Source organism: Carcharodon carcharias, chromosome 14 (assembly GCF_017639515.1).
Source record: "Carcharodon carcharias isolate sCarCar2 chromosome 14, sCarCar2.pri, whole genome shotgun sequence".
NCBI classification, from domain to species: Eukaryota; Metazoa; Chordata; class Chondrichthyes; order Lamniformes; family Lamnidae; genus Carcharodon; species Carcharodon carcharias.
The window spans coordinates 144,279,236-144,299,419 of record NC_054480.1 but is presented as its reverse complement, the minus strand read 5'-3'; the positions used below and the strand labels follow the sequence as shown (position 1 = coordinate 144,299,419).

General features: G+C 38.7%; 1 protein-coding gene across 5 annotated transcripts in view; it reads right to left on the bottom strand.

Moving 5' to 3' along the window:
- Positions 1-20,184, bottom strand: part of dot1l (DOT1-like histone H3K79 methyltransferase) — a 110,460-nt gene that overhangs the window by 76,536 nt on the left and 13,740 nt on the right. For 4 of the 5 annotated variants that reach the window (XM_041204047.1, XM_041204051.1, XM_041204048.1 and 1 more), the window contains exons 2-5: positions 12,388-12,431; positions 7,402-7,476; positions 2,848-2,911; positions 139-367 (exon numbers count right to left, since the gene is read on the bottom strand). In XM_041204047.1, the coding sequence (XP_041059981.1) occupies positions 139-367; positions 2,848-2,911; positions 7,402-7,476; positions 12,388-12,431 (412 nt within the window). Of the gene's footprint in view, positions 1-138; positions 368-2,847; positions 2,912-7,401; positions 7,477-12,387; positions 12,432-20,184 lie in introns of those variants that run through there. The other variant, XM_041204049.1, reaches the window with a different exon arrangement.

Sequence of the window (20,184 nt, the reverse complement as noted above, 5' to 3'; positions counted from 1 at the left end):
TTACACTAATATTCAGGTCAATGGCTAAACGTCACCTAACATTCTAATTATAACATAGGCTTGTCAGTTCAGTTTTTATTCATAATTTTTTTTTATCAATAGCTCAATAAAACTGGCCAACGAAGTTGAATTTCTTACCACTTCCTAAATCAACAAACGTATCATCTTCAGTCATCTTGATCTCATCAATCATTTGAGCGACTAAATCGAAGGATGTTTCACCATAAACCTCAGGAGAAAAGGGTTCGTAGTTGTTCAGTTTCTCTGGGTCAGTCACTGAGTGGTTGTAGACCTGTTGCAGAATATGTCGTAGCAGGCCATTGCAAGGCCGAGTGTTCAGTTTCATAGGCTGTGTCGTCCCTTTCCACTGTATTAAATTGGAGGCATTTTTCAATTAAGCAAACTCAATTAAGTAAATTGTGTTTCTAACAGCACCCACTTAGCAATTAAATTTGTCGTCAACACCACCACCTAAGTGATAGCACAACACATGGAATCTCAACTAAATTTACAAACCAAAACTATGCACGTAACTTTAAGAATTATATCTGAAATTGACGTTTCACCTAATCCCACCCACTCCCCAATTGCAGAGGCCAATATATTTTTATAGTTAATGATTGCTCCTCATGCAAATTGTCCCCTACTTTACTAACTATTCTTCAGACGATATTTCCAAGCTTGTTAGCATTGGGAAAACGAAGCAAATGTCATAAGCATTAGGAGAAAAATTTGGTTTTGATTTTACACGGAGCTGTGAAATATCCAGAAAAACCCTATGATACATGGGACATGAAAATTATAGACAATACCCAAACAAGATTTATGAACATAATAATAGGGACATGGTTCCTAACAACATTTTCAACAGCACTTTCAAGCAATGATACCTAAATTGGTTGGATTTTGCAATCAGTGACTATAGGCGCTCACTGCTGACAAAGAAAGCTGCTCACAAAGATGTAGCGATCTCTGTGATGTGCATTTCACTTTGCCCAATGTTAATTTCATTCTGACGCCAGTTATAGAGAATCTCTGGTGCCCAACAAAAATGATACAATCAATCACATGGAAAATTCTCAGACAGCAAACCTGGAAGGGACAATCAGGATTCATCATTCACTTTTTGCAATTTTACAGTAAGTGACATAAGGATTGGGACATACAAGAGACTACAGTAGAAGAAAGATAAGATCTCTTTTTTTTAAATCTATGAAATCTTTAACAGACTAGGGAAATTTTCCTTTCTACAAATATAAAATTAGTTCTCAGGGCACACGAGCTTGCTCAGCAAAAATCATGAACTTAGTACAGCATTAAAAACTCATTTGCAACTCAACAAGGCATAACATTTGCAAGGGTTTTTACAGTGAGACAAATTGCATAAAAAGTAGAAGTTCAAGTCAAATCAGTGATTTCTAAATGATTTCCATCGTCTAGGGACTTGAACAGTATATACAGTGGAGGAGCAGAGATTCAATGACAGCAGCATCTCAATTTCTGCATTTAACTCTGCATATGCAGTCGCCTTAAATTGTTAGTTTCACATAGTAACAGCAGCAAATGACAGCTTCACCATCATTACTGTTGCAAAATCCAGGCCAAGATTTTTTAGAAACAACTTGAAAAAACCAATAACTTCCATGTCAAAAAAGCACAGAGTGTCCAATTAAGATACTTAGTTTATTGGCATTAAACAGTTTGTTGGTCTGGGATGCCAATACTAAATAAATTATTGAAGAATTCAATTAATCTTGCCAGCAACCGAGAATTTATTCCCAAATTGAAAATATGTAAGTATTTGATAAATTGTGTTAATAATTGTTTCTCTTTCCCTGGGAAAGACAATGAATATTCACAAGAGAAATACCAATCAGAAGAACTTCAAAAGGAAAACTTATGAGTACCACTGTTTTGTACTCATTACAATGGAAGCTGACATTTATAACCAACATTATTTCTTTCAGTAGCCAGAAACTAGAGAAAGTAACCAAGTTATTCTCTAACATGTTTTAATGGATTTCAATGAGCTGGTAACAATGCCTTGAAATTTCGACCATATCTTTAGTTCCCAACACTCCCATTCATTCCCAAATGAAAAGGTAACCCATTTGCTGAAAGTATTCAATGCATGTAAATAAGCCATTAAAGAGGTGAATAAAAGGCCATTTGCACAATCAAAAAATGAACTTTCTATCTTCTGAGCTCCATCATCAGCTGGCTCAGCCAAGATGAGACCCCTACTATACAGAAATTGGTGAGCATTGGTGAGCACTGTGGGGCAAAGATAGCCAGTGCAAAAATGTACTGAATCTAAGACCATTTCATTATTTACTTTATTAATACAGGAAGCTAAAGAAGTCTTCCTTCCCCTCACTGAGACACCACTGTTCTGGAACAGCAGGCTGCTCAGCCAGTCAAACACATACCCTATAAGATATTTTGTTTTATTTTCAATACTTGAAATTGGTATATCCTTAGTCATCTATTACAGCTGTTTCCTTCTCCCCACTTCCAAATCAAACCAACATTAATAAAATACATTTGGCCATGGTTTCAGATTCAATGCAACACCAGAAATAAAAGTGATCCGGGCTGAGGTACAGACTTGGCACAGGCCAAGTTCAAAGCTCGAAGGCAAGACATCACATTCAAAACCTGGATCCAGGCCTCTGTTGGACTCGAGATACATAGAGATACACATCCACACAAACACACACAATTCATGTGGATGAAAATACATGAGAAAACTAAAATAGAATGAGGACACAAGAACAATTAAGTAGCTTTAAAACATTTTTCTAACACATAATTGCAATACACTATATGTAATCCACACATACATACCAACTGCTGAATGCTATCCATTGCCCGGTTGTACTTCTCACATAGCTTCTGCATACTCTCAAAGCTAGAAGAGATCACATTGCCAACTGAGAAAAGCATCCAAAAATGAAAACTTGTTACAAATGTCTTCAATTAATTTTAGGTTATGGCTAATATTCGCAAGTACAAGGGAAAATGCTTATATACAGCAATGCTGTCATAGTGGAGATCCCCATAGTATTGTCAAAATGTGCTAGGTGTAGAAAATATTTACAATTGACTAAATTTGTATGTACAGTTGTATGTATTTATATGTATCTGCATTTTCTAATTCTAGGTTTTTCTATACATGAGTAAAATTATTTACAAATTAAAAAGGACACAAAATTGACCAAAATACAATATCAAAAGTAAACAGTAAGCTAGTGGCAAAATGGAATGTAGTACTATTGACGCATTCCCATTAATATTGAATGGATTGAAAACCATGTCCCAGATACTAAAACCAAAAGCTCTAAATGGAAAATTTACATACAATCAATTTTTGCAAATAGTTGAGTATCTCATTCAAGGTAGAAAGAACAAACTTTTATCATGCCTTCTATCATTTCAGGGTGCTCTAAAACATTTCAGTCAGTGAAGTACTTTTGAAGTCATTTTTAAAATTTATTCAAGGGACATATACGTTGCAAACAATGTCAGCATATATGCCTATTTTTAACTGCCCTCAAGACGACAGTGATGAGCTGCCTTCTTGTACCGCGGCAGTCCACATGACCATCAGAATGGTTTATAGACCCATGGCAACTTTACAAATAGAGCCATTAGCAATTAGATTCTGAAAACAAATGCATGTATAAACCTAGGAAAAAGCCAGGGAAACAGTTTTGTGCAGAGAAACCCATTATGAGTAATTAATGCTAAGGAGAAATCAATACTGTCTTTTCACATTCACACATCTTTCAGTATTACATAGATGATACAGCACATCAACAGGCTGCTATGATCCCAGTAGAGACCAGTAATGTTTTTTATTTTTGAAATCTGAAAAACCCAGGCAGTTATTTTAAAAAAGCCACAAGATTCACAGTTTAACACAAAAGAATTTTATTTCACAAAAATCAAAGAACATGAATACTAATAATTACACTATCTTAAAGTCAGTTACAGTAAGGATGTTAAAAGTACAATGAACACAACTACTTATACTTTAAACTCTTAAATGTCTTTCTACACCCATTTGACTTACACCCCCAAAGCTTAGGTACTTATCAGAAATTAGTCCAAGTATAGAGTCACGATTTCTTGGGCCTTCCGCTTACTTACGGCAAGGTTGTCCCTTTAAATCTCCTCCAACCACCCCCCCAGTTGTAGACTCCCAGTTTAATACAGGCATCGCTAGTTCTTAAGCCTAGTCTAGTCATAAGTCTCCTGATTTTAACATTCTTTAACTCTGGAGGCTCTCTTTCTCCCCACTCAGGTTGGCTATCCCTGTTAGGAGTCCATTAAGAAGAGTTTTAAACTCTTTTAGCCAGAGCACACAGAATTTCAATTGAATCCTGCTTGGAAGATATGTTTCATGCAGCTTGATCTAAAAACTAAAGTCCTGCTCGAGACCAGAGCCACAGCCAGGAACCTACTCACCTCTATAATGAACTCCTTGTTGATCCATTGCTATTCTTTTGTTTCTCTCCCAGGCAAACTTGGTCACACTATCAGTTACTAGAATCAAGGTGTTTTGCCAGAAATCGATTTTCAAAGAAATCTAGTTCTTAAAGGGAACATCATCCCAACACCAAAATACAGCTTTTCTGCCCCAGAAAAACACATGGACCATTACAGGGCCAGTTGGCCAAATCATCCATGCCAATGTTTCACCTCCACATAAAACTCCTCCCATTCTTCATACTATTCCATCGCCATATCATATTCCCTTCTGCCTTGTGCATTTATCAGCTTCCCTTTAAATGCATCCATGCTAGTCCCCTCAACAACTCCCAGGGTTTTTACATTTTAACCGCTCTCTGGATAAAAGAGTCTCGCCTAATTTCCTGTTGGATACATATTATTCTTGTATTTATAGTACTTAGTTTTGGCCTTTCCCCACAAGTGCAAACATTTTTTTTTCTATATCAAATCTCATCAACCCTTTCATAACCTTAAAAGATCAATATAAGGTTACCCTACTATGTTCCCTTTTCCAGAGAAAAGAGCACCAAGTTGTTCAAACTTTGATGGGTATAGCCTACCAACTCTGGTATCATTCTTGTAGATCTTTTTTGCAGTTGCTCTAACTCTTTTGCAGAACATGGAAACCAGAACTGTGCACTGTATTCTTAAATGTGGTTTAAGCATGGTTCTAAACAAGTTTATGGTCCTTTGTCGCTACATATCGTGATTTGTTTATCTTTACCTCAAGTTCACTGTGTCCCTCTATTCCATTGGGACTCTTATTTCTCCAAGAATAAGTAGCCTCCTTATTCTTTCTACCAAAATGCATTACCTCATGTTTGGGTATATTAGAATTCATTTACCAATTACCCAAGCAATCTTCAAATTTATTAACGTCTAACAAGTAGTTAAAGTATAGAACTAATTAAAGTCAATTTTCAACTAGGATAAGATGTGCAAATTTGTATCATTTTGAAAATGCCTTTGACCGGTGGCACTCTGGCAATTACAAGTGAATTTCCACAAATTCAATTTTCAATTAAATTAATGGAAAAACTACAACCATCTATTTGAATTCAAGTATGTGTTTTGGTCAGAACACAACTGAACTATGTCTGTACATCCTTTCATTTGCTACTGCTGTTATAGGTAGATTAGAATATAGGGCAGAGGAGTTTGGATTGCAATTTTAAAAATAGATAGATTATTCATTCCACTGAAATGTATGTCGATAAATATGGGAGAAACATGATCTTGCCCAAAAAACAAGGTGCAACTTTGAAGTTTTCAACAGTACTGAAACCAAATTAAGTCAAAAAGTGTAAACAACAAACTAGCCAGTGATGGTGAAATAAATGTGCACTATTTAGGAATGGGGCAGAATGAGCATACAGCATCATAGTGGTCACGTGACCAGACTAATAATCCATATCAATATGCAACCACGGATGTTGAGAATTTGAATTCAGTTTTAAAAGTTTGAAAAAGTGACCATTAAGCTGTCAGACTATGAAAAAAACTGGTTCACTGAATCATTAATGCCCTTAAGAGAAAAAAATCTGTTGTCTTCTACCCTGTCTGGCCTACATGTGACTCCACTCAACATGGCTGACCTTTAACTACCTATCAAGCCTCAATTGCATCAAATGGCTATCATTGGTTCAGTGATTGAAAATGCTTCTCAGAAGCATTTAGGGATGACTACTAATTACCGACCTTGACTGTGATGCCTACATTTCACGAATGACTTTTTTTAAACTTAGTTTGGTCAGGATAACCTAACCTTTCCAGCTTTGACGCTGTCTAAAATATCAGTGTTTAATACGGCTTGCTCGACAGCTTAATTCTACATACACCATTCATGATTACATAAGTGTATTGTTGCAACACCCATATATATGTATATGTCTATGTTCCAAGCCGCTGAACACATTGTTCCCATCCTCAATAAAAAGACTTACACAAGTTAGTTATCCAGCACAGAAGTCATCTTAAAATGATTCTAGAGTCTTCCACCTCACTCCACTTTCTCCTGTTAAAGTTCCTTGACATTGACAAACTATTACATGCAGAGCTTCAATGATTCACAGTGTGCACAGTCATACCCTCGCCCAAATAAAGACAAATAAGCTATCAGAGCATTACAAATTTCACTTCACATCATTGTCGACAGAAATAAAAAGCTTTTAGTTAAATCTAGCATTGAATCAAACCAGGATTTATAATTAAATGGCTCATTTGTACATTTGTTCAATCCCAGTACTATTGGCACTTCTTCCCCTACCCAATGCATCCAGTGTGGACCCACACTGCCTTAAAAATGAAGCAAGCATATTTTACATTAATAGTTTACATTCTCTTCATCGGCTTCTATGCAATTACCTTCACTCTATAAAAATATCTAACAGCTGAAATGATTTGCCACTGCCTTCAAACGAAACATCAATACGCAATTGCGAAATATACACTGGACATTTTAATTGTAGAGACACTAGATTTTATCATTCTTAATGCTCAGGACTCAACACCAATTTTAGCTGTCAGTTTAGTAAACAAAGATGTTTCAAATCATAGAACACTCACAAAATTGTTTATCAAGCACTAGGCACACTACAGTTAAACAAGGACACAATAAGCTCAGACCTTCAATTCTGTTTCCTCAATTTACAGCTTTAAATAGTCATTCCTTACATGGAATAAATTGAACTCTTTTTTGAATATCTTACAACATAGGTATTTGAAATTTGTTCGAGAGCCTTCATTTCTCTAATTTTCCCAGTACTCCTAAATTAGGGATAATTTCTAAATTGTTTATTCTTTCAACGTAATGATGATTTTAAAATGAAACTGCTTTGTGTTCATAAAACTCATTACAATTATTAATAAAGCATCAATACATCTTACCATTTGGTATCATAGTCCACTAGCACATAGTTTTCCATAGCAAGTTTAAGATCAGGGACCTCTTCACAAACCCATCTGAAATAAATTCAAACATAGTTTATGGAAAATCAGAGGTTGAATGACTATCATTCCTTCTTGGCCACCATTTTTATAAAGTGCATTCTCACTAATGCCAACATTTTTTTCTTAAACCAGGAAAACAAAGTTAAATTTCCTTAAAACAGCCAAGATAAAATACAAAGCAAAATCATAGTCAAACTGCACAATCTCAAAGCGACATGGCAGAAAAAGAAGATCTAGCAAGTCGAGGTCTTTTGATGTTATCAAGCATTGAATGCCCAATTCATATTATATCAAACAGCCAAGTATCAGCATAGATTAGGTGTGTTCAACTACTGGAGGGGGGCTGGAACCTACAGCCTTTGGAACTCGAGTCAAATCTTAGAGCTGACAGCAACCCAGCATCTCAAGCTATGTAACCAGTTATATGCTAATTTCAATTAATATTCTGGATGGACTATAATTACCTGCAAAATTGCTCTCAAGTCCATTTGAATAATTCAAATTGGAATCTTGGCTCGGAAGCCTGGAAAGAAGGCACCATGAGGGGTGAAATTATAGAAATACGCAAGATGGAAACTAGGTGGAATAATTAAATCTATAATACTACTATAAACTAGTCTGTGGGGTTAGGACATGGGGACAGGCGAATGGTTCCTTTGAGATTGATATCAAGAAGTAGCTCCTACTGCAAATAAACAAATGGACTTCCAGGTGGAGTGGATAAAGTGAAAACTCTAGACTTTATAAACAAAAAAAAAAGCAAAAATTGGACAGGTCCTTTCTAGATGAATTCAAGTGGACTGAATGGCTTTCCTCAACTGTATGGATCTTCTGAAATGCCATCAAGGCCAAGTGTCTGGAGCAAAGACAGGATACAAGCAAGCTTTCTGCTACCAGAGCACTCAATGTTCTCTAGCTGTTTAGGAAGAGGCATTTATAAATGAGAGTTTAAATATGGCTTCTTCACACTGGGAACAATCCAAATGGGAAGCAAAGGAATGACTTGCATTTATACAACACCTTCTACAACCTCAGGACCTCCTAATGTGCTTTATGGACATATGAATTAAGAGGAGTGGTGGGCCACTCGAGCCGGCTATGCCATTCAATAAAATCATGGCTGATCTAATTATAACCTCAACTTCACATTCCTGCCTGCCCCCCATAACCTTTCCCCCCTTGCTTATCAAGAATCTATATGCTTCTGCCTTAAAGATAATCAAAGATTCTGCCTCAACCTTTTAAGCAAGGAAATTCCAAAGTCTCTCAGCCCTCAGAAAAAATTCTCATCTGTCTTAAATGGGCGACCCCTTATTTTTAAACAGTGACCCCTAGTTCTAGATTCTCCCACAAGGGGAAACATTCTTTCCACATCCACCCTGTCAAGACCCCTCAGGGTCTTAAAGGTTTCAAGCAAGTCGTCTCTTACTCTTAACTCCAATGGGTACAAGCCTAGCCTGTCAAGCCTTTCTGCATAAGACAACCCACCTATTTCAGGTATTAGTTTAGTAAACCTTCTCTGATTTACACCTTTCCTTAAATAAGACAACCAATACAGTAGACAGTACCCCAGATGTGGTCTCACCAATGCCCGGTATAACTGAAGTATAACCTCAGTACTCTGGTATTCAATTCTACTCACAATAAATGATAACATTCTATTAGCTTTACTAATTACTTGCTGCAACTGCATACTAGCCTTTTGCAATTCACATACTAAGAGATCCAGGTCCCTCCGAATCTCAGTGCTCTGCAATCTCTATTTAGATAATATGCTTTTTTATTATTTCTTCCAAAATGGACATCCTCACATTTTCCCCACAGTATACACCATTTGCCAGGTCTTTGCCCACTCATCTAACCCATCTATATCCTTTTGTAGCCTCTTCATGTCCTCTTCACAACTTACTTTCCTTCCATCAGCAAATTTGGCAACCATACCATTGGGCCCCTCCTCCAAATAATTTATGTAAAGAGTTGAGGCCTCAGCACTGATCCCTGGGGCACACCACCCGTCACACCATGCCAACCAGAAAATGACCCATTTATGCCTACTCTGCTTCTTGTTGGCTAACCAATCTTCTATTCACACTAATGTGCTACTCCCTACACCATAAGCTTCTATTTTCCACAATAACCTTTGATGAGGCACTTTACCAAATGCCTTTTGAAATTCTAAGTATGGTACATCCACCGGTTCCCTTTTATCCACAGCACATTACTTTTTCAAAGAGCTCCAATAAATTGGTTAAATGTGATTTCCCTTTTACACGACCATGATGACCCTACCTGATTACTTTGAATTTATCTAAGTACCCTGTTATAACGTCTTTAATAATAGCTAACATTTTCCCTATGACAGGTGTTAAGCTAACTGGCCTATAGTTTCCTGTTCCCTGTCTCCATCCCTTTTTGAATAAAGGAGTTACATTAGCCAGTTTCTAATATGATGGAACCTTGCCCGAATCTAGGGAATTTGGAAAATTGAAATCAAGGCATCAACTAACTCACTAGCCACTTCTTTTTAGACCTTAGGATGAAATCCATCAGGGCCTGAGGACTTAAATTGTTGACAAGTACCACTTCCCTGGTGATTGTAATTTGAGTTCGTCCCTCTCTTTCAATTCCTGATTTATAACTATTTCTGGCATGTTATTTGTATCCTCGATAGTAAAGAACAATGCAAAATATCTGTTCAATTCATCTGCAATCTCTTTATTTTCCATTATTAATTCCCCAGACTCACTTTCTAAAGGACCAATGCTCACTTTGTTAACTCTTTTCTTTTTTAAATATCTATAGAAACTCTTACTGTCTTTGTATTCCTAGCTAGCTTTCTCTCGTACTCTAATTTTTCCCTCATTAATCTTTGAGTCATCCTTTGCTGTTTTATATTCTGTCCAATCTTCTGACCTGCCACCCATCTTTGCACAATTATGTGCTTTTTCTTTAAGTTTGATACTGTCTTTAACTTTTTTTAGCTAACCATGGATGGTGGGTCCTCCCACTGGAATCTTTCTTTCTCTTTGGAACGTATCTATTCTGTGAATTGTGAAATACCCCCTTAAATGCCTGACACTGCATCTCTCCATTGACCTATCCCTAATTTGCCAGTTCACTTTTGCTAGCTCTGCTTTCGTGCCCTCATAATTGCTCTTAAAGTTTAAAATGCTAGTCTTAGTTCCACTCTTATCTCCTTCAAACTGAATGTAAAATTCAATCATATTATGATCACTGCTATCTAGGGGTGCCTTCATTATGAGATCATTAATTAATCCTATCTCATTGCATAATACCAGGTCTAGCATATCCTGCTCCCTGGTTGGCTCCAGAACTTGATCTCAGAAACTTTCCCAAAAACATTCTATTAATGTGTCATCTACGCTACCTTTGATTATTCCAGTCTATATGTAGGTTAAAATTTCCAATGACAATTGCCATAACTGTATAAAGCTCCCACTATTTCTTCTTTGCAACCCCTTCCTATCATGTGATTACTGTTAGGTAGCCTGAACACCACTCCAACAAGCGACTTTTTGCCTTTATCATTCCTCATCTCTACCCAAGCCACTTCTATATCAACTTTTTTGAACTTAGGTCACCCATCTCTATTGTGCTAATGTCCTCTTTAATGAGCAAAACCACCCCTTCTATCTTTTCTTAACTTGCTATCCTTTCTCAAAGTTACACACCCTTCAATTTTCAAATCCCAATCTATGCCATTTTTAATCAATTTAGTGCTTCTAAAGTGTAGTCACTGATAATATAGGACCAAAACAGTTAACATTTTGTATGTAGCAGATCTCAAAAGGAAAATCACAGCCCACTAACTCTGGCCTACCTTGATAGGTTAATCCACTGTACAGACACCTTAATTTAGACATTTTTACAAGTAATAAATTGAAGGCATTGTTTAAGGAAAGGGTTAATCAGGCTAGCATTTTCACAAACTGATTTGGAGTCATTTGTTGTTGGAGTAACTACCTTTATTTAAATACAAAGGTATGATCTTTAAATAGTGTCTTAAAATAACTAATTGATGCTAACATTGTACAGCTGCACAGCAGTTCTAAAACAGTGACCACTGAACCGAGAATTTACCCTTAAGCACCAGTTTTAATATATTTTTGTGAAGAAAACAGCGATAGAGAATGTGCACTAAAGGAACAAGTTTACTGAATATGTGCCAGTGCATACTGACTCTTGAGCTTATGGGAGCTGTAGGCACTGATCAGTGACTGCAAAGACATGAGTTAGTCCAGGAAAGAAAACGTTTGTGAAAATATTATCTTCTAATTTGAAGTAAGTGTAGGTCAAGAGGACCTGGTCGGTATGTGGGGGTGCAGAGCCAGGACAATAAATTCACATGGTTGAAAAGCAATTATGTGCAACAGGAAAGAAATGTATGTTAAGATAAGAAAAATAAAGAATTATGCCAATCTCATTAGCTCAAGAGAAAAAGAGCTCATTAGTGCAGGATTCTGCTTATTAACAGAGTTATTGATATGGTATTAGTTTCTTTATAATTACTTATATGGAATTATTTTAAACTTCTGGTATAATCATGTAATGTAGCTACATGCCAACTGTCATGTAGCGAGTGTCTAAGAAAGGTATAAAAATGCAGCAAATTTTAATAATTTGGATTTTAAAATTTGCACAACCAGAATACTGGACCTCAAAAATGTAACAAGTCCCCAATATCAGTGGCCACTATGGCTGGATATGTTATTTACGTATATGCTTAAATACAAGAGCATTTATGAGATGTTAGGTAAATCTGAGCAGTTAACTTTTATGAACATTGTCAGAATACCTAATTATTAACAAAGATATCTAACAATAAAAAAAGGCAATATGTAAAAAAGAAAATACAAAACACATTGACCAACAAAATCAATAGGACTGAACTTCTGTTCTTACCGGATGGTTTCAATAATTTCATGAGCAGCATCATGGTGTTTGTCCTGAAAGGGCAAATGATACATACAGTTCTGTTAAAACAGTGTGTAAGAAATGAAAGTCCTCCAGAGAAAAAAATGGTACATTGTACATCTATTTAATAGAAACAGACTCTTATATCATCAATTGGATATCAAGTGAACTACAGATGTACACATCATTTTCAGGCTTTAAATCAAGATAGCTAAGTCTAAATCTGCCTCAAGAACTCTAAGTACCCAACAATAGTTAGACAAGTGCATTGATGACAGTAATGGAAACATACGAATAAGAGCAGGCTATTCAATTTTTCAAGCCTTCACCAGCATTCAACTGGATGATTTCATAGTTGATTTGTAATTCAGCTCTACTTAACTCCCTTGGATCCATAACCCTCATAGGAACATGGGACTTAGGAGCAGGAGTGGGCCATTCAGCTCTTCAAGCCTGCTGCACCATAAGGTCATGGCTGATCTGGTTGTAGTCTCTACTCCATTTTCCTGTCTGTCCCCCATAATCCTCGAGTCCTCTGTCTATCAAAAAGATATCTAACTCAGCCTTTAATAAATTCAATGACCTAGCCTCCACTGCTTTCTGTGAAATACAATTCCACTTACTAATAATCTTCAGAGGAAAGACTTCTCCTCATCTCGGTCTTAAAAGGGAGCCCTCTTAAGCTTAAACTGTGTCCCCTAGTTCTGGTTACACCCACAAGAGGAAACATCCTTCTGGTATCCACCCTATAAGATCCTGAGAGGACTTGGTATATGTTTCAATCAGATCATCTCTCATTCTTCTAAACTCTAATGGGTATAAGTTCAACATTTCATCATAAGCCCTTCATCTCAGGAATGAGTTGAATGAGTCTTCTCTGAACTGCTCCGAATACAATTTTATCCTTTTTCAAATAACTGTACTCCAGATGAGGTCTCACGAAGGCCCTGTACAGCTGCAGTGAAACTTCCCTACCTATATATTCCATTCCCCTCGCAATAAATGCCAGCATTCTATTTGCCTTCCTAGTAACATGTTGTACTTGCATTCTATCTTTGTGATCCATATACCAGGACACCCAGACTCCTCTAACCAAGCTCTGCAATCTTTATCCATTTAAATAGTATACTACTTTTCTATTCTTCCTGCCAAAGTGGACATTTCCCCACACTGTATTCAATCTGCCAATTTTTTCCCCCACTCACTTAACCTATCTATATCCCTTTGTTAACTTTTTACCTCTTCTTGCCAACTTACTTTCCTATCTTGGTGTTATCTGCAAATTTAGCTACTATACATTTGGCCCCTTCATCCAAGTCATTGGTATAGGTTGTAAATAGTCGGGGCCCCAGCACTGATCCCACTGGCATTCCAATAGTTAGAGTTTGCCAGCCCGAAGACGACCCATTTATCCGTTAGCTTCCTGTTCCTGTTAGCTAACCAATCTTTTATCGTTAATATGTTTCCCTCTACACCATGTTCTCTTATCTTGTGTAGTAACCTTTGATGTGGAACCTCATCAAACACCTTCTGGAAATCTAAGTACACCACATCTACAAGCTCCCCTTTCTCCACCTTGCTTATTACTTTCTCAGAGAGCTCCAATAAATTATTTAAATACCATTTCCCTTTCACAAAATCATGTTAACCCTGTCTAATCCCATTATGATTTTTAAAGTATCCTGCTTTAACTTCCTGAATAATGATTCTAATAATTTCCCTGGGACAGCTGTAAAAGTATATTAATCTCAGTATTCCAAAATTTCAATTTATCTAACATGGCTTTTTGGAGGCCAGGGGAATTAGGAGGGTTAAGGTTTTGCAATATCATTTTTGTGAAAAGGTGCTTCCTTATTTCAATCCTAAATGGCCAGATCTAACTTTGATTGTGCATAGAGATGTGAGTTTAATCACTTGGATCCAAGAAAGACACATTGTAATATTATCCTAACGATGAGAGACTAGAAATAGTGAAAGAGGAACGCGATTTGGGTGTCCAGATACATATAGCACTGATGCCTAGTAGAGTATGAAAAATCACCAAAAAGGCTGAATGTTACCCTTTATCTCAATGGAACTGAACACTATGGAAAGGAAGCGATGCTTCATTTATACAGAGCCTTGGTCAGATTTCATCAGGAGCTCTGCATTCAGACTTAGGCAATACACCTCAGGAAATATATTTTGGATTTGGACTAGAGCATATTACAGATTCACCAGAATGATACTAGAGCTCAAAATGATTATGAAGACTTGTTGTATAAATTTGGGTTGTATCCTTGAGTTTAGAGTATTGAGGAGTGATTTACTGAAGATATTTAAAATAAGAGATTTGACTTATTAGATACAGAGAAGTAATCCTTTTGGAGAATCTAGAACAAGGAAGCCCTTGTCCTTCTAGGTGGTAGCAGTTATGGGTTTGGAAGGTGCTAAGAAGTCTTGGGAAGTTCCTGCAGTGCATCTTGTAGGTGGTACACTGCTGCCAGTGTGTGTCAGTGGTGGAGTGAGTGAATGTTTGTGGGTGGGCTTTGTCCTGGATGGTTGCGAGCTTCTTGATTGTTGTTGGAGCTGCACTCATCCAGGCAAGTGGAGAGTATCCCAATACACTCCTGACTTCTGCTTTGGAGATGTAGACAGGCTTTGGGGGCCAGGAGGCAAGTTACTATCAACAGGATCCCTAGCCTTTGACCTGCTGTTGTAGCCACATATTGATATGGCTAGTCCAGTTCAATTTCTGGTCAATGGTAATCCACCAGGACGTGGCAAGTGGGGGAAATCAGTGATGGTAATGCTGTTTAATGTCAAGGGGTGATGGTTAGATTCTCTCTTGGAGATGGTCATTGCCTGGCACTTCTGTACCGCTGATGTTACTTGCCACTTGTCAGCACAAGCCTGGATACTGTCCAGGTCTTGTTGTATTTGGACACACACTGCTTCAGCATTTGAGATGTCACAAATGGCGCTGAACATTGTGCAATCAATCAGCAGCAAACATCCCAGAACATTTTGATAGAGTAAAGCTCATTCATGAAGAAGCTGAAGATGCTTGTGCCTAGGCTACTACCCTGAGGAACTTCTGCAGAGATGTGCTGGAACAGAGATGGCTGACCTCCAAACACCACAACCGTCTTCCTTTGTGCTGGGTAGACTCCAACCAGCAGAGTTTTCCCCGATTCCCATTGACTCCAGTTTTGCTAGGGCTCCTTGATGCCATACTCCATAAAATGGTGCCTTGACATCAAATGACAATCACACTGCCTCACTGGTACAGCAGGCAATTAGGAAGGCAATGGTATGTTAGCCTTTAATACAAAAAGAAGTCTTGCTCTAATTATATAGAGCCTTGGTGAGGCCACACCGAGAGTGCCTTGTACAATTTTGGTCTCCTTACCCAAGAAAAATACACCTGCCTTGGAAGGAAATCAACAAAGGTTCACTGTACTGATTCCTGGGATGAGGGTTTGTCCTTTGAGAAGAGTTTGAATCGACTAGGCCTATTATGATTCCCATGGAGGCCAACAAACCAAATAAACAAATTTACCAAACAACCCCAATGAAAAAAAAATGGACAAGGTTTCACTTTTAATAAAGTTTTCTCTTTATAAAACCAAAGTCAACATAAACATGAATTCACAGACATCTCACAGTCAATATATGACAAATTATACATAAAATAGCAGATATAAAAGGTAGATCTCACTGATTTACTATGCAGTCCACTCAGCATACATGACATCAATTTCAGCCACAAAGTCTTTCAAAACTCAACTTCCTCAGGTAGAAGACCAGCTCCTTTTTCAAAAAAACATTTTAGCCAATTCTCATCAACACAGCTCCCCTTCAGAGTTCCACGGGCATGGTCTTCACCAAAATGGCACACTTGTCAAAAACTCCTCAATTCTGATCACAATGGTCTTGATGGTGCGGATCGATCAGCGTACGTTTATCCAAATCCTCATAGGCAACACCCATGGCTGCTTCTGGTCTATTTGTTCCTTTAAAATAACAAACAGCAGCAGTGTCCTTATTTTTTCCTTATCTCTGCTCCCAGATGAAGCCTTCATGCTCATTTTTTTAAAACTGCACATCTACTCCCTTGCAAGGCCTGGTCGCTTGGCCCTGTTTTCATGACACTCCCAGGGTCATGCAAGCCCATTTTTACACCCATCCCCGTGTCACACCTGCATGGGTAGCATGAGCTACCAGAAATTTCACCAGGTCTCACAAGGCAAAGGTCAATGCCAGACCAAGTCCATTGCCCAAAACCTGCGCTATCACCCCAGGCCCATAACTGCCAGGCCTAGTTCAGCAGCTCCAGCTCTCTGACAACTCTAGCTTTTAACAGTGAAAGCAGTCCGGCCAAAAGCCATCATTTTGACAGCACTTGCTCTGTAGCCCCCACACGCAACAACTTTGCACAAAAAGGCTCTAGCCCACCAGATACCATCACACCACATTCCCTGAAATTGGGAAGAACGAGGAGTAATCCCAATGAAGCCTATAAAATTCTCTAGGGACTTAACAGGGTAGATGCTCAGAGGATATTTTCCTTGACTGGGGGGGTCCAGAACAAGGGGGTCAGTCTCAGAATAAGGGATTGGCCATTTAGGGCTGAGGTGAGGAGAAATTTCTTCATTCAAAGGCTTGTGAATCTCTGGAATTCTTGACACATTAGAGGACTATGGTTATTCAGTATATTCAAGTAAGAGGCTGAGACACATTTTGGTGCTAAGGGAATTAAGGAATATGCAGATAGTGCCGGAAGAAGAGGAGTGCAGGAAGGAGAAGTTGAGGTGGAAGATCATCCATGATTGTATTGAATAACTGAGCAGGACCAACTCCTGCTCTTATTTCCTATGTAATGTTCTTACTAAGTTCTATAATTCCCTCACCACAGTCTCACTTATATAAATAGAATACGTCCCTCTCATTACCTTAATTTTAACATTTATGTATTCCGGTAGTACACTGTCCTCTTTCACCAGTGAAAGTCAGTAAAAAGTACTCATTTAATAAGTCTGCCATTTCTTTATTATCCATTATAGTACAATGTGCCTACATTTATCCATTAATAAATATATTTAGGAATAGCCTTTAACTGTTGGCTTTGACATCCATAAGAATATAAGAAATAGAAGCAGACCATACAGCCTTTTGAGATTGGACCACCATTCAACATGATAATGGCTGATCTCCTGCCTCCACTCTTTCCCACCCACTGCCAACATCGCTCGATTCTGAGTGACCAAACAGCTATCTCAGTCTTAAACATATTTGGTGAAGGTGCATCTACAACTCTCTGAGGTAGAGAATTCCAAGGACTCATAACCCTTTGAGTGAAAAATGTTTCATTTTTCCTAAATGAAACCCCTTATTCTAAGATAGTGGCCCCATGTTCTAGATTCCCAAGCCAGGGAACATTTTCTCAGAATCGACCCTGCCAATCCCCTTAAGAATTTCAAGTTCTGATTAGATCACCTCTCATTCATCTAAACTCCATGGAATATAGGCCTAATCTGCACAATTTCTCCTCGTAGCTTAATCCCCTCATTCCAGGGACCAGTCTGGTGAACCCACATTGAACTCCCTCTAGGGTAGGTATGTTTTTCCTCAGGTAATGAGACCAAACGTGGCCTCACTACAATTATTCAGGACATTGGTGAGGCTCTCTTGCTCTTGTACTGCAATCCTTTTGAGTACAGGTCCTAACTTTGTATAATCAGCAAAATTGAAGTGGGAAAGTCCCCAGGTTACGATGAGAAGGAAAAGAGAGGCTTTTAGCAGGTACAAGGGAAGCAAATCAGTGGAGTCATTAGTGGAGTACAGGAAGTGTAGGGTGGAGCTTAAGAAAGCAATTAGGAGAGCAAAGAGGGGATATGAGAAAGCTCTGGCCGATAAAAATAGGGAAAATCCCAAGATAAACTATAAGTATATCAATGGGGAGAGAGGATAACCAGGCCAAGAGTAGGGCCCATTAGGGACCAAGGGGGCAATCTATGGGTGGAGCCAGAGGACATCGGTAGAGTGTTGAACGAATACCTCACATCCATCTTCACCCAAGAGAATGAGGATGAAGGTATCGAACTCGGGGAGAGACACTGCGAGGTTCTTAAGCAAATTGATTTGGGAGTGACAAGGTATTGACAGGCTTAAAAGTGGACAAATCTCCAGGTCTGGATGATTTGTGTCCCAGACTGCTGAGAGGCAAGGGAGGAGTTCACAGGGGCTCTGACCCAAATTTTTAATTCCTCTCTGACCACTGGGGAGGTGCCAGAGGACTGGAGAACAGCTAATGTGGTTCCGCTATTTAAGAAGGGTTGTAGAGATAAGCCAGGGAACTACAGACCAGTGAGACTCATGTCAGTGGTAGGGAAACTATTGGAGAAAGTTCTGAATGAGAGAATCTATCTCCACTTGAAGAGGCAAGGTTTCATCAGGGATAGTCAGCATGGCTTTGTCAGAGGTCATGCCTAACAAATTTGATTGAATTTTTTTGAGGAGGTGACCAGGTGTGTAGATGAGGGTAGTGCAGTTGATGTAGTTTATTTGGATTTCAGCAAAGCCTTTGACAAGGTCCCACATGGGAAACTTATAAAGAAGGCAAATGCGCATGGGATACAGGATAATATGATAAGATGGATTCAAAATTAGCTTAGCTGTAGGAAACAGAGGGTGATGACAGAAGGCTGCTTTAGTGACTGGAAGCCAGTGTCCAGTGGCGTACCACAGGGATCTGTGCTGGATCCCCTATTATTTGTCATTTATATAAACGACATAGATGGCTATGTGGGGGGTAGGATTAGTAAGATTGCGGATGACACAAAGATTGGCCGGGTGGTTATCAGTGAGGTTGAGTGTCTTGGACTACAGGAAGATATAGACGGGATGGTCAAATGGGCAGATAAGTGGCAGATGGAATTTAATACTGAAAAGTGTGAGGTGATACACTTTGGAAGGAGTAATTTGACAAGGAAGTATTCAATGAATGGCACTAGTAAACTCTGAGGCACAAAAGGACCTTGGCATGTGTGTCCATAGATCTCTGAAGGCAGAGGGGCGTGTTAGTGAGGTGGTGAAAAAGGCATATGGGACACTTGCCTTTATCAAAGGAGGCATAGATTACAAAAGTAGGGAGGTCATGTGGGAGTTGTATAGAACCTTGGTGAGTTTGCAGCTGTAGTACTATGTGCAGTTCTGGTCACCATATTATAGGAAGGATGTGATTGCACTGGAGGGGGTGCAGAGGAGATTCACCAGGATGTTGCCTGGGATGAAACATTTAAGTTATGAAGAGAGGTTGGATAGACTTGGGTTGTTTTCATTGGAACAGAGAAGACTGAGGGATGACCTGATCGAGGTATACAAGATTATGAGGGGCATGGACAGTGTGGATAGGGAGCAGCTGTTCCCCTTAGTTGAAGGGTCAGTCATGAGGGGGCATAAGTTCAAGGTGAGGGGCAGGAGGTTTGGGGGAATGTGAGGAAAAACTGTTTTACCCAGAGGGTGGTGACGGTCTGGAATGCACTGCCTGGGAGGGTAGTGGAGGCAGGTTGCCTCACATCCTTTAAAAAGTACCTGGGTGAGCACTTGGCACATCATAACATTCAAGGTTATGGGCCAAGTGCTGGTAAATGGGATTTGGTAGGTAGGTCAGGTGTTTCTCATGTATCGGTGCAGACTCGATGGGCCGAAGGGCCTCTTCTGCAACGTGTGATTCTGTGATTCTGTAAAAGTGGCAAGCCAACATACCATTTGTCTTCCCGATTGCTTGCTATACCTGCTTGT